Source organism: Eretmochelys imbricata, chromosome 5 (assembly GCF_965152235.1).
Source record: "Eretmochelys imbricata isolate rEreImb1 chromosome 5, rEreImb1.hap1, whole genome shotgun sequence".
NCBI lineage: Eukaryota > Metazoa > Chordata > Testudines > Cheloniidae > Eretmochelys > Eretmochelys imbricata.
In genome coordinates this window covers 105,006,024-105,029,531 of record NC_135576.1, presented here as the reverse complement: position 1 = coordinate 105,029,531, position 23,508 = coordinate 105,006,024, and the positions used below count along the sequence as shown (strand labels likewise).

The 23,508-nt window shown below is 39.1% G+C and overlaps 1 protein-coding gene across 1 annotated transcript in view; it reads left to right on the top strand.

Moving 5' to 3' along the window:
* PTPRD (protein tyrosine phosphatase receptor type D) overlaps nt 1–23,508 on the top strand; it is a 409,661-nt gene that overhangs the window by 254,357 nt on the left and 131,796 nt on the right. The window contains exons 13-17 of the mRNA XM_077816430.1: nt 3,060–3,647; nt 4,086–4,183; nt 5,125–5,384; nt 14,637–14,727; nt 22,601–22,810. Of these exons, the coding sequence (XP_077672556.1) occupies nt 3,060–3,647; nt 4,086–4,183; nt 5,125–5,384; nt 14,637–14,727; nt 22,601–22,810 (1,247 nt within the window). The remainder of the gene's footprint in view (nt 1–3,059; nt 3,648–4,085; nt 4,184–5,124; nt 5,385–14,636; nt 14,728–22,600; nt 22,811–23,508) is intronic.

Genomic DNA, 23,508 nt, shown 5'->3' with positions numbered 1-23,508 from the left:
CAGTCACTATTGTTCAGTATAATCACTGGGAAACTGTAGTTCCCAAAAGACCTGACAAAATTCTGCATTTTCACCATTGGGGCTATAATAAATATAACTGAAGAGGAGACCCTAGAGTACATGTTATCATATGAAGATATGATGGGTATGTGTTGCTCTTGCCATTAGACAATATAGATGAATTTTTATTTTTTTTTAATTCTTTTTTTAGTGGTTAGGCAAACATTGCTGGCTTTTCTATTCTGCTCAAGAACTAGCTCTAATTCTTACCTCTTTTATACAGGCACCACCAATCAAACTTAAAAGAAATAGTCTTAAATGTGAGGGCTGCCACAAGAATAAAAACAATTTATGGCATAAATAATTTCGTGACAGCTTCCAGCAACCTCTCCTCTAAAAATCTGAAGGAGTTATTGTACTATTTTTGTGGGCTCTTCTCCTCTTGCTTATGGTCCATTGGCTTCAATAATAGTTATAATACAATGAAAAATATGGCCTACGATAGCATCCACAGTCTTTTCTCTGCTCCATAACTGACTCATATCCATCAGTGGGGAAAGGTCAGAACTAATCAGAGACACACATTTTATACTACAGAAAGTGGGGAGAAAACATATAAAGTGTTTGGGATCCTATTTGGACAAGAATTAGGCTTTAAAAATGAAGACGCTATAGTAAATGGCGATAAAAATAAACCAAAATTCATATCATATCGTAGACAATGGCTAGGACTTATGAAAGGAGTAATGAAAAAAGAGCTTATCGTTTGCAGAATTTTCACCAAGAAATGGCATTCTTGTTCTCTTGTTTTGGAATTATTATCAATAGTTCTAATTATGACTAACTGATTTTCTGGAGTTCTGGGAAAAAGATAAATGTCATTGTAAACATCAAAATGTGCACACTTGGGTGTTTAAAGATAGAAACCCGCAGCCCCAGTGCAGCAAATGCATTCACTTGGGCAGACCCGGCTTCCACATGGAGCTCCAATAAAGTAAATGAAATCTTCATGGAGTTACAAAGGTACTGTGCTGATACAGTTGCTGGATTGAGACCTAAATCCATATTTAGGTGCCAAAATGCCATTTTTTTTTTGGTTTTCAGAGGTGCAATCTTCCTTTAGCCCCCACTAACTTCACTGCAAATGCTCAGCACCTCTGAAAATAGGGCCATTTACTTGGGTGCCTAAATATGGATTTAGGAGCTTAATTTTAGCCAGTTGGGAAAAGATTTTTAAAGGCAAAAATGGCAAATAGGTGCACATTTCTCTTGAAATATGAACATGTTTGCCTTCACAGTGGTAAAGTATGTACATATGAATCAGTTTTCGGCAAATAGAGCAAGTTGATTATGATTATTTGAATTGAAATGTACAGTTCAAAAGGTTAAAGAAAAGATTCTTTTTTTTTATTGTGAAAATTTGATCAATGAACACAAGTTATCCTTTACATTTATCCAGTCCATAACATGGAGTGTCAGACTTGCATCAGTGCAAGCTAATAGTCCCATGTCATTGTCCAATAACATTGTCAACTTTCAGAGTAGCAGCCGTGTTAGTCTGTATCCGTAAAAAGAAAAGGAGGACTTGTGGCACCTTAGAGACTAACAAATTGATTAGAGCATAAGCTTTCGTGAGCTACAGCTCACTTCATCGGATGCATACAGTGGAAAATACATTGGGGAGATTTTATATGCACAGAGAACATGAAACAATGGGTGTTACCATACAGACTGTAACAAGAGTGACCAGGAAAGGTGAGCTATTACCAGCAGGAGAGCGGGGGCCGGGGAACCTTTCGTAGTGATAATCAAGGTGGGCCATTTCCAGCACTTTACAAGAACAGTAGAAAGGGAAATAGTTTTACTTTGTGTAATGACACATCCACTCCCAATCTTTATTCAAGCCTAAGTTAATTGTATCCAGTTTGCAAATTAATTCCAATCCAGCAGTCTCTCCTTGGAGTCTATCCATTGTACCCATTTCCATAATGTTTACATCTCTTAAATGCAGCTTTTGAGTGTTTCCCAACCCCATTTTCTCCTTATCTGCTCCCCAGCTGACAGCCTTATCTTTTTCTTGTGCGTCTGCTGACTTTCCTATTGTGAGCTATTTACGTAAACATTTCAGACATAATATGCTGCTTAAGAGGGGCAAGCTTTGCAACTGGTCAGTGTAATCTACATGGAATTCAAACATATGTGATTGAAGGGCTGATAAGCAGGACCTAGGAGGAAGAACAGTACAGTGGCTAGGATACTAGCCTCTGATAGGCAGCTCATGATTAAATACCTTCTTCACCATAAACTTCCTGTGTGATCTTGAACAAGTCACTTGGTTTGTCTGTATCTCAGTTCCCCATCAGTAAAATGAAGATAATAGTACTTCCCAATCTCATAGGGACATTGAAAGGATAAATACAAAAAAGATTGCTAGGCACTCAGATACTGTAGTGACAGATGCCATACAAGTACCTGAGGTAGGTAGTTAGGATTCCTAGTGGTGGTGTGCTAGGATTGCTAAGAAGAAGGTTCAGCTGACTTACCTTCTATCATAGGTGTATTTCTTCCCCTCCCACCCCGCCCCGAAATAATGGTAGTAGATATGTTAGGCATAGTGAGAAACCAGTAATTTCTCCATTCTTTTTTTACTCACAGAAATAGAAATGTTTTTCCCTGGATTAAATTAATGAATGCTTATGACAACACTCCTTTTCACAAGCGAGTACTTGTAAGCAAAGATGGGTAGTAACTATTTGGAAGTTTTACCTCACCTGTGTTCATATGTTCTGTGTCCCTGAATGTTCATACTTTTCTCTATATTTGGAAAACGGGTGCGGGGGACAACAAATAATGGGTAGCTTAGCTATCCCAGTCAATTATGCTGTATGACTGAACAGTGCAGAACAAAGAGGTTATTTCTGAATTTTTATAAGATAGTTATTTGAGGAACAAAGAGTGAGGGGAAAGCAAATACAGCTGTATTCCTATTTAAAAGACCTCAAGAATTAAATGCACATTTCCATTTATATTTATCATCATTAAATAACATTGTACTACAGTTCCAGGAAAACCTCGGCTTGTGATTAGCCATACACAGATGAACACGGCTCTTATTCAGTGGCACCCTCCTGTCGATACCTTTGGCTCCCTGCAGGGTTACTGCCTGAAGTTTGGCCGCAAAGACTTGGATGTGTTTACAACGCTGGAGTTCTCAGAGAAGGAAGACCACTTCACAGCCACAGACATTCACAAAGGAGCTTCTTATCTCTTCAGGCTTTCAGCTAGAAATAAAGTGGGCTATGGGGAGGAGATGGTAAAAGAGATTTCTATTCCAGAAGAGGTACCCAATGGATTCCCTCAGAACCTCCACTCCGAAAGCTCCACCGCTACATCAGTCCAATTAACTTGGCAGCCACCAGTCTTAGCAGAGCGAAATGGCATTATCACCAAATACACCCTGCTGTATAGAGATATCAATGTTGCACACCACCCAATTGAGCTCCCCATTGTTCCCACCGATACCACTATGACACTTTCTGGCTTAAAACCAGATACTACATATGATGTAAAAGTACGTGCCCATACAAGCAAAGGGCCCGGTCCATATAGTCCAAGTGTCCAGTTCAGGACACTGCCCGTGGATCAAGGTAGGATTTGTCTGCTTATGGACTTGTCCTTTAAAGGAATGTCGGTCTTTGGATATCAGTGTTTTTGAAGCTGTAAATAAACTGACCCACCCATTCATGTAAATAGGTTCGACCAACAAAAAAGGTAAAGTATGTAAATCTTAATATGTTTTGGATACCTTAGAATCCAGTTACCCCATATCAAGCAAGGCTGGCTAACATCTGCACAGTATTTTCAGGTAAGGAAAAATATAACATACTGAGATGGTATTAGATGAATGAACTTCCTAAGAATGAGGTATTAAAATGATTGTCTTAAGCACGTCAGAGATTTGCATTTCTATTCTTTTTATCCTTAACGGAAAGCTAATAGCTCCAGCTTATTGGTAGTGGTAGAAAAGCGATAGGAGCGAACGTTCAAGATGTAGTTTAAATACATTATGTTTCCTTTTCCAGCAGTGTTTGCAAAAAATTTTCATGTAAAAGCAGTAATGAAGACATCAGTATTGCTGTCTTGGGAGATTCCAGAGAATTACAATTCTGCCATGCCTTTCAAAGTAAGTTGTTTTCTAATTTGTAAGACATTGAGGATAAAATTGGAGGATATAGTTCAGCTGCTTAAGCAGTTTACTGAGCAGGTGGATTTTTTTTTTTTTTTGGTTCTGCTGTATTTAAAAGTGTAAACTAATCAGCAATATTGACCAGTTAAAAATCAGTCCTTTGGCAATGTGAACTTTCCACCTTAGCATTAGTGCACTGGCAGCTATCCAAATTTTGACTGATATTAGATATTTCACATGCTGTGAACTCTTTATAGTTCAGTGCAACAGGTCTTCCTAAACAGAGGAATTAAAATATTAATTTTCTTTTAAAGCTTCTGCTCTATAATGTATGTAACAGAATTTTATCTTCTTTACTCCTTCGACCTGTTCTTTAAAAAAGAAACCTATCTGGTTTCTAACTCTTGCATTCCAATTATTTATAATACAGTCAAACAGATTTGTGTAAATTGCAACCTTGCCTATAATTTATTCTGTACCATTTAAGCACTTATTACCCACCACTGGGAAAGGTCAGCAAAGAGCAGTATGTTATGAACTTTGATGAATATGAAAACTGGTTCAGAAAACAAGGAACCTTTAAGGATGGGTAGATCTACAGTAAACACAAGTTTGCAGAACAGCCTTGATGTAAACAGCATATTAAACGCTAAGCTCATTTGTATCAGCATCATACGAATTTTAAACATGTTAACAAATACATCTCTAGTGCTATATACACTGTAATAGAGGACACTATTTTCAATAATTATTTTCCCTGGAAAAAGAAAATTAGATTGACATGCTGTCCTCAATAACATTTTAGACCATAAAATGCTGCCGATTACCATTTCAAATGTATGGCTGGGTTCATTTATATTTTCAGTGTATCAATACCAATCATTTTACAACTTTTTTCCCCCAATGACTAAAAGGCCTTGAATTTTTGTATCTATTAGATTCTTTACGATGATGGAAAAATGGTGGTTGAGGTGGATGGTCGAGCCACTCAGAAACTTATCACTAACTTGAAGCCGGAGACATCATATTCCTTTGTTCTGACGAATAGGGGGAACAGTGCTGGAGGTCTTCAGCATAGGGTTACAGCAAAGACTGCACCAGATGTACTGCGCACCAAGCCAGTCTTCATTGGGAAGACCAACTTGGATGGGATGATAACTGTGGAACTTCCTGAAGTACCTGCAAATGAGAATATAAAGTGAGTAAAGGTTCTGCAGTTGGTGAGAATGGCAAGTTTCCCATCATCCCAAAATTAACTCTTGTTAATCCCCAAAAGGTATAAAATGGACGATTTCAGTGAATTTTTCATCTACTATTACTAATTATTATTATTATAGTTTATTATATATTTGTATTATCATAGTGCCTAGGAACCCTAGTCTTGGACCATTCAGATAGGTGATATACAAACACAGAATAAAATCTAATAGTTTTAGGGTCTCCTGGAATCTGATCGGCATAAGATAGACATTCACACATGGTTAACGAAAACATCATAGGTAGAAATGATGGGAACGCAAGTCCGTAATTGAATCCCCTGTTATGGATCTAACAATTCAGCACCATTATGGTCTCAAGTCAGCAGTTTAAACCATCATTTCCTTTTGTTACCATGACAGCCTAGAAAAGGGATTTTGGAGAGCTGGTCATAAAAAACTTATTTTTCCTTTTGGAAATTTTTGACAAAGACAAAAAAAGCCTATCTTTCCATTGAAAAACTAAAAACCCAAAAAGTTTTCAAAGTTTTCAGCCAAGAGCTTCCTGGTTTTTGTTGCTGGTTTTTTTGTTTTGTTTTTTGGGGCAGGGGGTTTTTGGACAAAAAGCTGACGTTTTCTGTAGAAAGCAGACACTTACCGTAGAAATTTTCATTTAATCAAAAATCCAATTTGCCATCAAAAATAGTTTTTTGATGGAAAATTATCAACCACCCTCAGGATTTTGTTTTCTACAGTATTAAAGTGCAATTTGACTCTGATTATGTAAAAATGGCATTGGGGTTATATGTTTATTGTCTCACAGTATATTCTAGATCAAAGGTGCTCACTTATCAATTTAGAAGTAAAATGATGTATTTTTATTTCACGGTCATCCCTGCAAACTGTAACTGTCCTTATCAAGAATCATGGCAAGTAATAAACATGTTGCAGGCCAGCTTATGCCTTCAGTTACATTTGTGCCGCCAATTCCCACTGAAGTGACTTGCAATATCAAGCTTCAGTCACTGCATGGACTAGTGGAGGCTTAAAAGGCTGTTACAGGTACAATACTTCGAATGAACTAATTATATAGGCAAGAATGAAGTTAAAACCAGTAACATCCAGGTAAGAACATAAGAATGGCCATACTGGGTCAGACCAATGCTCCATCTATCCCAGTGTCCTGCCTTCAGACAGCGGCCAGTGCCAGTTTCTTCAGGGGGAAAGAACACTATTATCAGGTGATACATCCCCTGTTGTACAATCCCGGTTTCTGGCAGTCAGGTGCAAGTAAGGAAATAGGGAATTGTTTGCTGACAGTTTTGGAGAAGAGTTTACCAGATTTTTCAGAGGCTGCTTAAATGTTTGGAGAAATGGGCCTGTGAAGACTTAAACAACTAAGATAGTACTAAAGAGCTGTCAGCACTGTGCCAGCAGGGATTAGAAAGATAGCCAGGAAAACATGAAGCATGATATAATCAATTCATATTATTGCTCTGGTTCCAGTGATTCTTGTTGTTCTATAAGGTTCCCAGGTGTGATGTGAAGGAAAGGGGGAGGAAAATGAGCAAGTCATTAAATATTGTTGGGGATGCAACCTGCCTTCTCTCTGGTGGGTTTTTACTGTAGGCTTTGTACACTGATGTTCCCCATTTTTGTCACTGGCATTCAAGACAGGTGAGATCAGAAAAAGAATGACTTTGAAACTTTAAAAGGGTGAAAAAGTGAAAAATGTAGCCATTTTCATTAGACTGAGGAAAAAGTGGTCAGTACAAATGTAGCTAAGGAAGACTGAAGATGGAATGAGTCAAAAAGATTTATTATGTAAGGCAATTATTGGGAGAAAAGAGCTAGGGATATTTAGTAAAACAGTAGTGGATGACAGCAACAGAGAAAGAGACAATAACTTTCCCCACAAGTAATGAAAAAAGTGGAAGACTATTTGTAGGAATTAGGGTTTAACCTTGTCATTAATGTAAACATGTCACTCCCCTTGGATTGCATAGGTATTTGCTGGGAGAATAAGCCCCTGTTGGTGTGTTCACCACACAGAAGAAGGCAAAGACATGTAGAACGGGTTTTAACCAGGCTGCAACTTCATTAGTCAAATTACAGCCATGTTTCCCATCAGGGGACAGCACAGTGCAGTCACTTGCAGCCCATTGATTCTTTGCCAGTTTTGGCGGGGACTTCCACCACAGAAGGAGCCAGTCAGCACACTAGGAGTAACCTGGACAGCTTCCCTTGCTCCCACTTCTGAGGGTTGAGGCGAGAGGGGATCTCCACCCCCAGAGAGCACTGCCATCAAGCACATCAGTAGGGCGGTGCCCCGGCATAGTGTCCCGGCCCCTGGTTCACATTTGCACCCATGGGGTAAGACCTGGTGCCCCCATCTCATTAGGAGATATCCTTGAGATGCCCACTATGTTACTTCTTTGGATCTGGAGCCTACATCAGCAAGTTCCTGCACTGGGCAAATGCCAAAAGAGTGTGCCACCTACATGACTCTCACTTAAGTTCAAACTGTGACCTCCAGGAGAGGGAGAATCCTAGCCCTCTGCTTGCTCAAAACCCAACCCCTAGCTAGGAAGGTGAACCCCCAAACAACCTTGGTCAGTCTGTGATATGGGGAAAAAAGCAGGTACTAGCTTAGCCCTCAGCCACAAAGTGGTTACCAGCTTAGCCCTCAGCAACCTAGATGAGAGAGGAAGGAGGGGCTGATGGCTGGTAAACAGCAAACAAGAAGTGGCCCTCAGCACAGGGCTCCTATCATGGCTCCAATTCTCATGCCAAATCCCACAAGACCTCCAACCTACCCTGGATGTACTGAGGGGGATGGATGTCTTGCAGAACCCAGTCTATTCTGTTCTTTTTGGCACTTTCCCATTGCGGAAGCCACCAAAACGCACCCTCACTAGGCTTGGGGACCTCCGCGAGATAGAAAAGGATGTTCATTGGGAAATGAAGCTGCATACAATAAAATGGCTTAAAGCTTAAAAGCAGTCCCCTATCTGCTAAATATAACTTGAATTCTTAGAGTTTAAGGAGATAATAATAACTGTAGTGTCTGAGAGGAAAGAACCATCTTGTACAGTAATCACCATTACACTTTTTATAGTTACCATTTGTATATGATTAACATTGCGCTACCATGATACTGTCTATCCTAATATGGTAGGATTACTAAATATAGAGAATCCTGTATTAATGTTAATTAGGCAAAAGGCAAAACTGATAAAGAGTTTAATGGCTTCACTGTAGTGCATTTTAGATTAATACTAATGCGACATGGGGGCAATTGCTTAGACACACCATAATTTGTTAAAGATGTTGAGGGACATAACTTTCATTCTTCAGTGTCTAATAATGGGAATGAGTAGATATTGTAATAGAGCTGTGCAAAAATATTCATATTCAGAGCTAAATGGGTGTCTTTTCACCAGTAGTGCTTCAGGTAAGGCATTTCTGGCATTTTGCCAAAATGTGAAACCTGTTACTAAAAACAGTATTTCTGACTGCAAGTTGCTGTGCTTGCTTATGAGTCCCTCCCAAGTAAAGGCAGAAAATTATGCAAGGGCTGGGTTCCAAAGAAAACAAACAGTTAAGCAATCCCTTGAAGTGTTTTGCATCTTTTGTTGACCCACTTAGCCTGTTTTGTATGTTACTGGAGCCCTGGTTATGCAGTGAATGTTCTAACAACAAGACAACTGACATGGCATTGCTCTCCCCAGTAACTGTCAGTGCTGCATAGATGTTCCTTATAGACCCAGTCAGTGTCATTCTGCAACCAACCTTGTGTGACTTCTGTACTCCACTTTAGCATTGCTTGTGTGTGCTAAAAGTGTGTGTGCAGCAGTCTGATTAGCTAATCAAGATTGTGCGTGGCAGTCTGACACTTGGAAAGCGTGACAGAGAAAGTTAGACAAGATAGACTCACCTTGCATTATATGCCTTGATAGAAATTCATGAATGTGAAGGGAAATGAGTGGTTATGATTTAATGGGGGCATTCCACTAGTCAATGCATATGATAAATTTAATGCATGCTAGCCCAAGTAACTTGTTCACATTCTCAGCTGGAACACATTAGTGTGCAAAGTTGTACTCTCAGCTGATTTTCTCTTAATTTTGAGGAAACCACTTTTTTAACTACTATAATTACTGGCCACATGAACTTAGGAGTCGTCTTAAGGTTGTGGCTGGGCAGGTTGAAGGAATCTACAGCTATTGTTGAGGCAAATATTTGTACTAAACACAAAATGTGTATTTAAAAGTAAAACGGGTAATGAAATTTTATGTTTCAGAGTAACAGCCGTGTTAGTCTGTATTCGCAAAAAGAAAAGGAGTACTTGTGGCACCTTAGAGACTAACGAATTTATTTGAGCATGAGCTTTCGTGAGCTACAGCTCACTTCATCAGATGCATACCGTGGAAACTGCAGCAGACTCTATATATACACAGAGAATATGAAACAATACCTCCTCCCACCCCACTGTCCTGCTGGTAATAGCTTATCGTGAATAGTGATAGCCTATGATAAGAGGGAAATCATAGCCAAGAAACTACACTTCTCCAACTTTTTTTAAAATGCCAATAGGGCTAAAGAGGGATGATGGACCTAAGATATTCCTGAGAAATGAGGGAAGCTACTAGGGTGTATGGAAGGGCATATGAGGAGTACTGCTCTTTTTCCCTTTACTATACTTCAAACAGTGTGCTAAACTTCCTTCTCATTGCATTGAGAGTAGAGCTTGCCTTTGAGGCCTGCAAAGCCAGAGGCAGATCTCAGCTTTTATTTTTATTCAAGTAAGAGTTTAGCCCTTTTCCTTCCAAAAACAGCACTGATAATGTGAATCAGTTGCTAGGGTTAAACAAAGATTTTCAGGGCCTTCCTCTACAGCTGCACAAAGCTGGACTTTGGGAACTATGAAATCCAGTTTGAATTTGAGAGAGATTCCAGAACAATTTATGGTTACCCAGGCTATGGTTGGTGGTGGTGGGCTGTTTCAAGCTGCATCCCAGTGGATTAAGCACAGCACTGTGAACAAGGGAATCCTATATTTGAGTCCCAGCTCTGTCCCTGACTCTCCCTATGACCTTGTTCAAATCACCTAGGCCAAAATTTTCAGACGTAAAAGTGGCCTGGTTTTCAAAGGAGCTGAGCACTTATCCTAATGAAGGCAATAGGGGTGGAGGGCACTCTCCAGTCACTTAGTTGGGTGCCTAATTTTGGGCACCTACGTGTGACAGCTGTGGCCTTATCTTTTCTGTCTCTGTTTCCCCAATTATAATTTTGGGATAATAATACTTGTAACCCCCTTTTCTTCCCTGGGTTACTCGGGAGCAGGCAACACTCACCTGTGTGTCTGGGTGCCTGATGTTGTTGACATTAAAGGAGATCCTGAGTATCACCAGGAGTATCACCAGGGGTGAGGCTGGATAAGTGGGAATCCTGTATCCACCTCTCAGCTGCAGTCCCTTTACTCCTAAAGGAAGTTAAAATTGACAGTGCCTCCACCTGGCTGGCCCCTGTACACACTCAATGGCAGGCCTTGGGAACCTCCAGGAATAAACCCTTTCAAATAGTAGTAATAATAATAATAATCTGTGGCATAGGTCTAACTCAAATACCAATTATAAATAATATACATCCAATGTACTTAAACTAGAGCAAACACTCATTTATCTTAACAACTTAAAGAAACAGGGTATAACAGAGTAAGATTAAATGTCACTACTAATTTAAATCCACAGGAACAGTTGAGTAAAATCAATTAAAAAACTGCTGTGCCCCTTCCCTTGCACGTACTTTCCCAAACCAGAGTGGGGGTTACTCACGGCTCCTTCACTGCAGGCCCAGCTCAGTCAGCTCTAGGCACAGCAACAGTCTCTGTTCTGACTCCAATGAAGCCACCAACCACCTATGAAGCTCCCTGCTCCATCAAAGTCCCTGCAGGCTCCCAGCAGCAGCTTCTGGCTTCCTAGCAGCAGCTCCTGGTATGGACAGAGCTCCACAGCAGCCATCTCACTCCTCTTCCCAAAATGGAGTCCACCGCCTGCTCTCCCTACATGAGGAAGTCTCCCCCTCTTTTCCCAAGGCATCATGAGAGTTGCAGTCTCTAAGGCTAGATTGCAGCATACAGGCTTTTATCCTGGAACACTCCCAATAAAGTTCAGAGGCCCCTCTAGTAAAGGGTGCCTACATACTTTCTACATCAAAGGGGTATTGTGATGATTAATAAGTTAGCATTTGCAAAGTTGTGTCATTGCTAGGATACAGCCAAATGCACACAAAAGCCTCCAACAGATGTGGAGCCTAGTACCTCTAAGATCCCAGCTTCTTTGCAGAATCATCCCTTAATTTTTTTTTCAAAGTTGATACCTTTGCTTACAAGTAAGTGGTGGTGACCCAGAGAACAATCCCATTTATCGTATAGAATGAATGAGTTAAATTTGGCAGTTCCCCAAAAAGTCATCTGACTAAGCCTCCCTCATAATCTTCGGACTAGCACTGTTCTTAATTATGTGGTGATGGTGACCAGGAGTTTATCATGTTTGGTAGGGCACTAAATGGTTTCACAGAACTATCCAGTACACAAGGTGATCTAGACTAATCGTGTCTGAAATGTTTGACATGCTGCTTGATCTGTCTTTTAGTTTAATGTAAAAATTACTTTGTTTAAACCTCAATTTCTTGCTTCCCTTTTGAATGAATTATTATTTCTGAGAGATTAGTCCGTTCTACTAAGGCTGCACAGGAACCAGGGATTTATTATTACTCATACTTCAGTATTTATATGACTCCTGTTTCAGCAAAGTAGGTACAGCTAGCAGAATAGAAAATGGGATCATCCATCCTTTTTTGAAGGATCAAATAAGATGATACATTTTTAAGAGAACACATGAAGACCATTTGGTCAGTGAAAGGACAATCCCTTCTTACATATTTATTTCTGAAAATCTTATTTGCAGCATTTTTAATAACTTCCAGTGTCTTATATAGCCTCCTCAGACTTACCTAAATATGATCTCTTTCGTAGTTCTTTCTTTGAAGACATGTACTATAATGCAAGCTTTGATCTTGTTGTATTCCATGAATACTGGTTTTTATGTTGAGTCACTGATAAAACAACAAAGAAATCATGTGAAATAAATAAATACAAAAGCTTGGAGATACATATCCAGAATTAAGGCCCAGATTTTGCAAGGCTTATACTCAAGTTGAGTAGTATCTTCCTCTCCCAGTAGTTCCCCTGAAATCAGTTTAATCAATGGGATTATTTGGGGAGTACAGTCCTGCTGACTGAGTGCAATTATGGTCCTATTGCAGTCAGTGTAAGTTTTGCTGATGAGTTCAATAGAAGCAGGCTTTCACTCAATGTAAGTAAAGCTGGCAGAATCTAGCATTTGCTAGAAAAAGGGTTGTTTCACCATCTTATTGATTTGCATAAGAGAGAAGATATTTAGTCAGCCCCCTCTCGTCGTTATAGACTCATGCACATGTTTTGTTTCACAAATCTAGGATAGAATTATTATGGGCTGGGATTGATAAAGAGCATTCATAGGTCTGTGGTACTTAGAGAGAGAGCCAAGTACCTACACTTCCTCTTGGTATCAATTATCGTTGTTGATGCTCTTTGAAAATTAGGCCCTTGATATTTTTTTAAAGGGAATTTTAATATATTTAAGCATTTTGTATAGCAATAAAAAAGCGCAGCCATGTTACAACATATAACTCCTTTATCTCTAGGAGTGTTTTCATGTGCTGCCAAAAGGGAGATCCAGATTGAAGCAGCTCCATTGTGAGATGGTTACTTCATAGGCTGGTTTAGACTGAGCTCTTTGTATAGGGCCATGGAGAAGGATGGTTATGGATTCTCTTACTAATTGCTTCAGAGGAGGCTGTTCAACTGTATTCCTAGCAATGAGTGAAATGAACAGACAGCCACTGTGGCAGAAAGAAAAATGGATAATCAGCCATAAAAAATGGCAGGCCAGGATAGGTGAAGATTGTCCATGGTCCTTCAGCCTTATCTTCTATTACTAGTCATTAATGGAGGACACGGAGATACCTTAAATATGAGATCTGTCATTATCGGGGCAAAGGAAGGCAACTACTCTCCCCTATCCTCTCTGCTATTGAAACAAAGAATAAGTGGTTTTTTGACAAATATATTAAGAAAATATATAATATCTATTGTTATTACTCTGTTTCCTCAGTTCTGCACACTAATATGAAATGATAAACCTGCTTGACATATATTCTGGTTTGGTGGGAGGAAATGAGAAGGAGACAATCTGGGAACAAAAAATAAAACAGTGCTGCCTCATCTCAATTATACTGAAAAATGTCATTTACCGAAAATTCTCTCTAGGAGAAGAGAAGAGGATGTTTTTCAGGGGAATGGTTGACTAGTGAATTGAGTGTATTTTGCTTTAAAGTCCTGACTGTGAAGAAAGCCAGATGGTTGGGTTACCTATTCCACTATAATGAACTATATGTTGGGCAGATACAGAACTTGTTAATGATAATTTATAGTATGAAGTAAAGGGGGGTGTCTTTTAATATTAATATATATGTGTGTATGTGTGTATATATATATACACACACTTACCCATTATAGATATATAATGTATTCTTAACTCCCCCATACATACCCTTCTTATTATATATTATTGGCCAGTTTTGTATTTTAGCTATATAATACTATAGTACGATAATAGTAGCAGGATCAACAAATACATTATGTTACCATCTCATTCCCATTATACATGAAAACTGAGAGAAGTGTGTGATGGTAAATGGAATCTTGAAAAATCCAGTAATAAGTTTCAGCTTATTGGTTTCCGTATGCTTAGAATGCTGGCAGGGCACAAGTGTCCCATGCCTGTTACATTTAAAATGAGATAATAAACTGCAGTCAACCATGTAGGCATTATGAAATAATATAATTATAGTTTCATATAAATATTTATGTGTTTAGATGAAAAAGCAGGTAATTAGTGCCATTTGTTTGTCAAATGCTGTACACTAGAATTTATTGTCTGTTTGTTTGCAAGAGCCTCTGTAGTGTACAAGAGCCTTTTTGCAGTTATATCTGAGAGATTGTAGCAACATTTCATATACAAAATTTGCCTTTATTTCAGCACAGTTCTCTCTCTCCAAAGAAGTTGGCTTTAAACTCAGATCCAACCCTTTTGACTTATCTACTTACTTGATTTAGACCTCATTGTTATCTATTACTTCCTTTACAGAGGTTATTATATAGTAATTGTGCCTTTGAAGAAGTCTCATGGAAAGTTTATCAAACCATGGGAAAGTCCGGATGAAATGGAGTTAGATGAGGTACAGTATTTCTGTTTTGACTGTTTCTGTTTCTGTTTTATTAATTAAAATATTTTAATGATTGCATCCCACTAATACGCTGATTTCAGCGAGTTTAGTTGTCTGGATATTTTATCTTTGGATTGAGTTACCCTCTGGGGGTGGAAAAAAAGATCTAATTACTTAAATTAGAAGACATTAAAGACATTAAGTTTCAATAAAGCACACAAACTGTCTGATCTTTGTTGGCATTAATATTTTATTCTTTACCTTTTGTAAAGCATAAAGCAAAAGTGCATAAGGTGAAATGAGTTGTCAGCAAAAACTTAATCACCATTGATATGAACTCCAGTAAAGGTCCGGTTGATTAGTGGGCTGTTTGCTAAGGATGTAACAAATGCTAAATTGCAATTTGCACTGCTGTTTAACATTTGACTTACCTTGTGGTTTTTTACCTGTTTCTCACATACTGTAATACTGCGATTAGGAAATGTTTGCAGTATTCTCTATTCTCATGGTACTCTATATTCCGAAATTAGAAACCACATAGGAGAAAACAACCGTGTGTCACCAATTAGCAATATAAGCGCCATACTCCAAAGAACAGAGTATAGTGACTTAATTTCAGAAAAACAACTAAATACTTTATTTATTTTGATCTAGTATTACTTCTAGCCAGCCTAGTGTAGATTTCTTCTATGTCTGCATTGAACTTAATTTAATCTGTCCTCATTTTCCGTGTCTGTAAACTGGGGGTAGTGATCCTGACCACCTTTGTGAAGTGCTTTGGGATCTCTAGATGAAAAGCACTGTATGAGAACTATGTATCATTATCATTATTATTTTTATATCTCTCCAGGGTTTGAGGCCACACTCATTGGTGTTGTAACTGGTGCAGATAATATCCCCACATTTTCATGACAGAGAATCTCCAATTTGCTCCCTATGGACTTAATCAAAGCCCACTGAAGTCATTTGGAGTCTTTCCATTCAATTCAGCAGGCTTTGGGTCAAGCCCTGTATACTTTCCCCTTTTCCTTTCATCATGGTAAAGAGTATTCTGTAATGGAGTTGCCATTGGTTCTCCATAAAACAGCACCAGGAAGTGCTCATTCAGCAAGTGGTCACCACACTTTTTCCCTACCCCCACTGCCCAAATATGTTTTCTGTGACCTGAACTCCAAGGGGCAAAGAAAACAAGAGGTAATTTCTCATTCTGGGCATCTATTGTAGGTCAATTTAGGAAAGTGTTTTCAATAATCTTGTCCAATAATTGGGAGTTTTTAATTGCTTCAGTGACCAGAAAAGAAAATTATCTGCAACAGCAGGAAAATAGTAATCCTTCATCAGAAGAATGAAAAAGATTTAGTTGTTCTTATTAAGTTATTCAAAGGAAGACATGGTTGCTGGTGAGTAAGCAATTAAAGCCTGAAATATTCTTCATTATTTTAATCAGCTTTTAAGCAGTTTACAGCAGTGTCTTCTTTTTGTTTTGATCAGAATTGGATTCAAAACGTGGAGTACGCTTGCTTGAACCATGAATGTCTTTCCTTTAAAAGAGCTGTTGTAAAGGCTATCGGCGCCTTGACGCAGTCCTAGATTACATCAAATGTAGTTAAACAATAAAATTTCCCTGGAAAGACCCATTCAGTAATGGAAAATTGATTTACTATTACCGCCCAATTTTAACCTCCAAAATCCACAGTCAGATTCAGCAACAACAGTAGATAAGTGTGAGTTCAGGATGACATTGAACTTTGTTGCAATAAAATTCTATGGGTCTGTGCTACTGATTCCCATAACAAAGGGTCATTTTAATCATTCTGCAAGTTGTGGTGCATTAATCTGTATAATAGTTTGATAAAGAACATTTATTAATTCAGAAATATTTGGGTCAGGATGGGCTATTTCCTACTTTTTTACTGATATAATTGAGACCACATTGTAGAATTAATGGTGGAAGAAATAAGATATGCATTGACTGGAAAATGAAAATTATTTCTGATAAAGAACTAAAGCCCTTGATATATCTTTTGCAATTGCCTTCAATATATGTAGTAACTCTTGAGAAGGGGGAATAAAATCAAAAGCTGGCAGTGGCTGCACTTCATGCTTTCTCATTCAATTTCTGATGCTTGAAGGGTTTAGTCCCCCTACCTGGGAAAATAAGAACTTTATATTGTTATTATGTAATCTTTCCCTGACCAACTTAAGAAAGCAGTGACACAAATAAAGGCTAAAATGCACCTATGAGAAGAAAACTCACCAAACTTCTAAATCAAACTGCTGACAAATGATTAGGTCTTTATGGAGGTGAGCTAGGGGAATTTGTGGGTTTTGTCTCTACTGCATCCTTAGATATCTAGGTTTGGGATATATTGCACAGGGAGTTACTCAATATGCTAGATACCTCCAAATGCTTTACAGAAATAGGTTAGCCAAACAGACCTCAGTAGCAAGTGGTTTTGGAGCAGTAAATCCATAATCTACCAGTCAAGAAGACTTTACCCACACTTACCTTAGTGTTCTGAATGTACAAGGTGCCATGCACTGTCAGCTCTGATTGAAGTCAGAGGTAGTGGAGGGTGAAAAGCAAGGGTGCAAGACAAGGCCACTAGTTCGACAGATATTATAAGTTTGAAAGCTACCAGGGAGAAAAAATATACCAGAAACTGGGGTTGAAATTCAGGCTCCATTGAAGTTATTGAGTGTTTTGCCATTGACTTCAACTGGACCAGAATTTCGCTCTGGGTTCTTGCAGTTGATTCAAGCAGAGTAAACTGTTGTTTTGCTTGGTCAGAAACCACAACTTCATTGTTAGTTTATGGCCATTAGATTTTGAAAAATGCATATAGTCATAAAGATATTTAGTTGTTATGAGACTTGGTGACACAGAGTAAATACGTCATGTTTGTAAAAGCAATACGAATGGCAGATGTTATGATTTGGATTTAAACATTATTTAGGAGAATTTTTGTAGTTTCAAGGAATAATGAAAAAAACCAGCAACACAGAAATAGATGTTAAGTCTTAAATGAATTCAAAGCTTTTCAACCTAGTCCTGTTCTAAAGTATCACTGGGGAGAAGTGTGATGTTAATGACATATGGCAAAAACATCACCTATATCTGAAATATGAATGATAGCAAGGGTGCACTTGGGGTCTATGCAGTCATGTGGAATAGATTTTGTAAACCAGATTTCCATTCACACACAGAGCTGTTTAACTGGCCTTGATTGACAAACATCCACCGATGTGCAGTGGTTTATGAAAGGTCTAAAACCCAAATTATAATTATAATACGAACTGGAAAGATGGGGAACAAAAAAATTGGCTGGGATTTTCAAAGGAGGTGTGGTAGAAGGAGTAAGGTGAGCTAATGCCATTGAATGCCAGTGGAGATTGGTCCCCTATGACTCCTTTGAAAATCTCACTCTTCATCTTAAAGGGTGGTTGGAAGCATATACTCCTCTTTGTATAAATATACTGATGTTTGTGGACCATCAGTCAGTAAAAACACCCCACCCTCCCAAGTACCCAAAGGAGCTGGACCTGAGGTTAGGAAGCAGGCAAATGGAACTGCCTATGGAAAGGTGGGTGTATATATATTGAAGCCAGCTGCCAAACTGCCTTCAACTTCCCCTGCCTGCCAGGTATATAACTAAGCTTTCTTCTCAGTGGTCTTTTTCATCCACTGCCGGGAGTGACTTTATCCTGGTTTACCCCTCCCCAGCCCTCTCTCGCCCATGAAACTCCACTCTGAGATGAAGCTAGGAAGGGAGAGAGAAATAGCAGAGTGTTCCTAGCAGCTGATGAAAGCATCTCTGGGAGCAGAGCTGTGGAAAGGCATGTACGTATTTTAGGGGGTGAATGCTTCTTCAGAATCTCACTAGCAGATGCCTTGGGGGCATATGTCATCATGAAAGAATACCTCCCTCAGCAGATCTGCTCCGAGCTGCTGCTGTTAGAAGCAACAGCAGACAGGGCTAATGTTCAGGCAGCCTCTGCTCCCCCTCTCCTGTTGCTACTGATTCTACCTAGTACTGACACATGTGAAGCAATCAGAAGGTTGGGTTTTTTTCTTTAAAAAGGGAGAGTGGCCCTCAAAAACAACTAAATAAAAGTAACATTAATGGGCGCCAAGATTGGTCTATTACCCACTGCAGTCCTCACTTTTACACAAGTGAGGGTCACCTGAAAATTATTCTGGATGCACATTAAATAAAAGATAATGTGAAAAAATCACCAGAGTTGTTTCTAAATGACATTTTAGAATACAATAATGTCATTTTACAGCAGAGTCATTTACAAGGATCCAACACCTTCAAATGCTTGGGAAGTTCATTTTCAGATGGAGGGGTCCATTACACTAGTTTTTATGCTGGTGTAACTCCACTGAAATCAAAAAATCACACCAACATAAAGCATGTGCAACACGATGAGGAATCAGGCCTTGTATCTGAACTCCATACCTGGTCACTAAGCTGATCTCTGTAATGGAGCAGCGCAGAGCCCAGTATCCAAACACCCCCAACCTTTAAGGAAGTTTGTATCGAAATTGTGCAGCTTGGACCCGTTTCTAATTTTAACCCGTTTGAGATTCAAAATTGTAATGAACTGGCATGTTCAGATAATCAGTGTTAACAAACTTTGTTTTAGTAGTGAGTTAAGTTTAAGAGAAAGGAGTGGTTGCTTGTTTGTGTGCTTTTGGATTGTTTGCTGCATAATTAGGAAATACTTGTTCCATTTTCGGGGATGGCAAAAAGAAATGCCATCTAAGTTGCAGGACAATACTGAAAAAGTGGGTGCAACTAGATCTTCCCTAAGTGTATTTTTAAAATGAAAATATATACTAGAAATTACATTTTAATCTCTTTGTTACTGATCTGTAACTTTCCCCTGGAGACTTGCCTTCTGCACTTAACAAAGTAGTGAAAACTTACCCATTTTGTTTGTTTTGTCTGTGAGCAGAAAAACTCAAAATAACCGTGTGACCTTGGAGGAATATAAGGTTGGAGACTGAGTCTGTTGCTTTTACTTTAAAATAGGACAATGAATAAGTTTCATGGGTGAAAAACGATGGAACACTCTTAGCAGTCATCACTTGTCAAGCAGGAAAACTTCAGGCTATTTCTAAACAAGTCAAATTAGTATCTGCTTAATGTCAGTATATCCAATGTGATAAAAGATATTGAATAAGCATTTGGCCATTTAAATAAGTAATTAATCAGTGGCTTTACCAGCTAGGCTTTATTTCATTTATTAGTTAACATGCAAACATGAGCTAGTATTTAACCTTACTGCCAAATACCCTGATGTATATTTTGGCTTTGTTCGTCAGAGCAAATATTTAATGGGGTAAAGGAAGTTTACATTTTGAAAGGCAGGCTATACAGTTTATGTCTCCGTTGAGTATGTAAGTTCTGGTGCTTAACTGTTGTGGTGGAAAGTGGTCTGGTTGTTAGGACTCTGGGGTTCAGTTCCTGGCTCTTCCACTGAAGTGCTGTGTGACCTTGAACAAGTTGTTTAGAGGTTGATTTTAGTGATGATGAGCATCTGAAACTTCTGTTGACTTCGGTTGGAATTGTGGGTGATAAGTGCATCAAGAAACCATGCCCTTAAACTTTCTCTGCCTGCATTTAGTCATCTGTAAAATGAATTTAATTATACCTCCCTCACTGGGGGTGTGAAATTTATTATTTGTAAAGTTCTTGGAGAGCTTCAGATGAAAGCTGTTATAGAAATCCAATGGACTATTTTGTGAAAATGGATGTTGTTATTTGTGTTCTAATCTCTTCGTATTACAGAATGGTGCTAGAAAGATAGTGTTTGCATTTTAGAAAGTCCCCCTGAAAAATGAAACCTAGGTAATGAAGCCTGAGTTTCACAGGCTGGGATATTTTTTTTTCAATTTTATATTATTTTCAATATTCCTTCCTCAAAGGGAAGTTCATATGCTTTATAGAATCATAGAATATCAGGATTGGAAGGGACCTCAAGAGGTCATCTAGTCCAACCCCCTGCTCAAAGCAGGACCAATCCCCAACTAAATCATTCCAGCCAGGGCTTTGTCAAGCCTGAGCTTAAAAACTTCTAAGGAAGGAGATTCCACCACCTCCCTAGGTAACGCATTCCAGTGTTTCACCACCCTTCTAGTGAAAAAGTTTTTCCTAATATCCAACCTAAATCTCCCCCACTGCAACTTGAGACTATTACTCCTTGTTCTGTCATCTGCTACCACTGAGAACAGTGTAGAGCCATCCTCTTTGGAACCCCCTTTCAGGTAGTTGAAAGCAGCTATCAAATCCCCCCTCATTCTTCTCTTCTGCAGACTAAACAATCCCAGTTCCCTCAGCCTCTCCTCATAAGTCATGTGTTCCAGTCCCCTAATCATTTTTGTTGCCCTCCGCTGGACTCTTTCCAATTTTTCCACATCCTTCTTGTAGAGTGGGGCCCAAAACTGGACGCAGCACTCCAGATGAAGTCTCACCAATGTCGAATAGAGGGGAACAATCATGTCCCTCTATCTTCTGGCAATGCCCCTACTTATCCCAAAATGCCATTGGCCTTCTTGGCAACAAGGGCACACTGTTGATTCATATCCAGCTTCTCGTCCACTGTAACCACTAGGTCCTTTTCTGCAGAACTGCTGCCTAGGTATTTGATCCCTAGTCTGTAGCCATGCATGGGATTCTTCCGTCCTAAGAGCAGGACTCTGCACTTGTCCTTGTTGAACCTCATCAGACTTTTTTTTGGCCCAATCCTCTAATTTGTCTAGGGCCCTCTGTATCCTATCCCTACTCTCCAGCATATCTACCTCTCCTCCCAGTTTAGTGTCATCTGCAGACTTGCTGAAGGTGCAATCCACACCATCCTCCAGATCATTAATGAAGATATTGAACAAAACCGGCCCGAGGACCGACCCTTGGGGCACTCCACTTGAGACTGGCTGCCAACTAGACAGGGAGCCATTGATCACTACCTGTTGAGCCCGACAATCTAGCCAGCTTTCTATCCACCTTCTAGTCCATTCATCTAGCCCATACTTCTTGAACTTGCTGGCAAGAATACTGTGGGAGACCGTGTCAAAAGCTTTGCTAAAGTCAAGGAACAACATGTCCACTCCTTTCCCCTCATCCACAGAGCCAGTTATCTCGTCATAGAAGGCAATTAGATTAGTCATACATGACTTGCCCATGGTGAATCCATGCTGACTGTTCCTGATCACTTTCCTCTCCTCTAAGTGCTTCAGAATTGATTCCTTGAGGACCTGCTCCATGATTTTTCCAGGGACTGAGGTGAGGCTGACTGGCCTGTAATTCCCAGGATCCTCCTCCTTCCCTTTTTTAAAGATGGGCACTACATTAGTCTTTTTCCAGTCTTCCGGGACCTCTCCCGATTGGCATGAGTTTTCAAAGATAATGGCCAATGGCTCTGCAATCACATCCACCAACAGCTTTATTGGGATTCGCTGTATTAAGTTGGAGGTCACAGTATGGATACTGCATACATATAAAAAAATTATGCAACAAATTGTCTTTGTTTTTCAGAGAAAGGGTGTAATGCATTCTAGAACTTAATTCTGTAGGGTTTTATTAGCGTGGACAATGATATCAAGCACTGAAAATTGATCTAGTTGACCCATGTTCATAATCTGAGCAGTGCAAATGCAATTTAGTATCTTATCTTAACAGGAAAGGCCAAAAATTTAAGGATTGCAAGAGCTGAGATTTAGTGATGCTGACATGCACCATGAAATGACAATAAATGGTATTTTGATAGTTCCTGGCCCTAAATTAAGTTTTCCCATTAAACTGTCAATAAGTTACATTAATGTTGTTTACAGTTATCTTTCTGTTGTCTCTCTCTCTCTCTCGTTCTTTCTTCCCCACAGCTACTTAAGGAGATAGTTAGGAAACGCAGAAGCATTCGTTTTGGGAGAGAAGTTGAATTAAAGCCATACATTGCAGCTCACTTTGAAGTTCTTCCTACTGAGTTTACCCTGGGGGATAAAAAGCAGTATGGTGGCTTTGAGAATAAGCAACTCCAAAGCGGTCAAGAATATGTCTTCTTTGTTTTGGCTGTAATGGAGCACTCTGAATCTGTAAGTTAGCTGAATGTTTTTGCTGTTGTTGTTTTTATTCCTAAGTTTACCTTCACTCATTTCTTATACTATTTGTTCATACGATCATTCCTCTGTCCACTCACACAAGGTCAGCTATCTACAGGGTATGTCAGTGCTTTTCAAAAGTCAGCGTCTTTCCTTGCTTATTTCCAGTGATCTCTCAAGCTAGAAGGTAATAGTTCTGCATGCATTTTAATGTGTTGTTTGCTTCTGTAACTGAAGGGTAAAGATCACCTTTTATTAGCACTATTTTGATCCTTTGCAAATTACAGGCCTTGCTTCATGAGACCTGTGATGCAACTACTGAGGCATGAGCTTCCCAGCAATATCTTTCACAATTTAAAAAAAGTTCCTTTCTTGCCTGGGGACTGCCATTGAGACAATGGTGTTTGTTACCAAAAAATCTTTGGAAAGATCTGTCTAATCAGAGACATGAACAGCTAGCTTCTCCAATTACAGTAATTCCCTACCAACTTTATCAGTGAAATGTACGAAAGTTAGAAAATAATGCAATAATAAGGATAATTCCTGAGGGAATTTAAATAATGAGTTGTCTCTTCCCATTATGTAATTCATCTTATTCTTATGTCCCTTTATGCTTGAGTTGTTTTAGCTGCAAGTAAAACAGTAAAAAAATAATTTAAGATAGAAATAGGATTGTGGAAAGATGCTGCTTC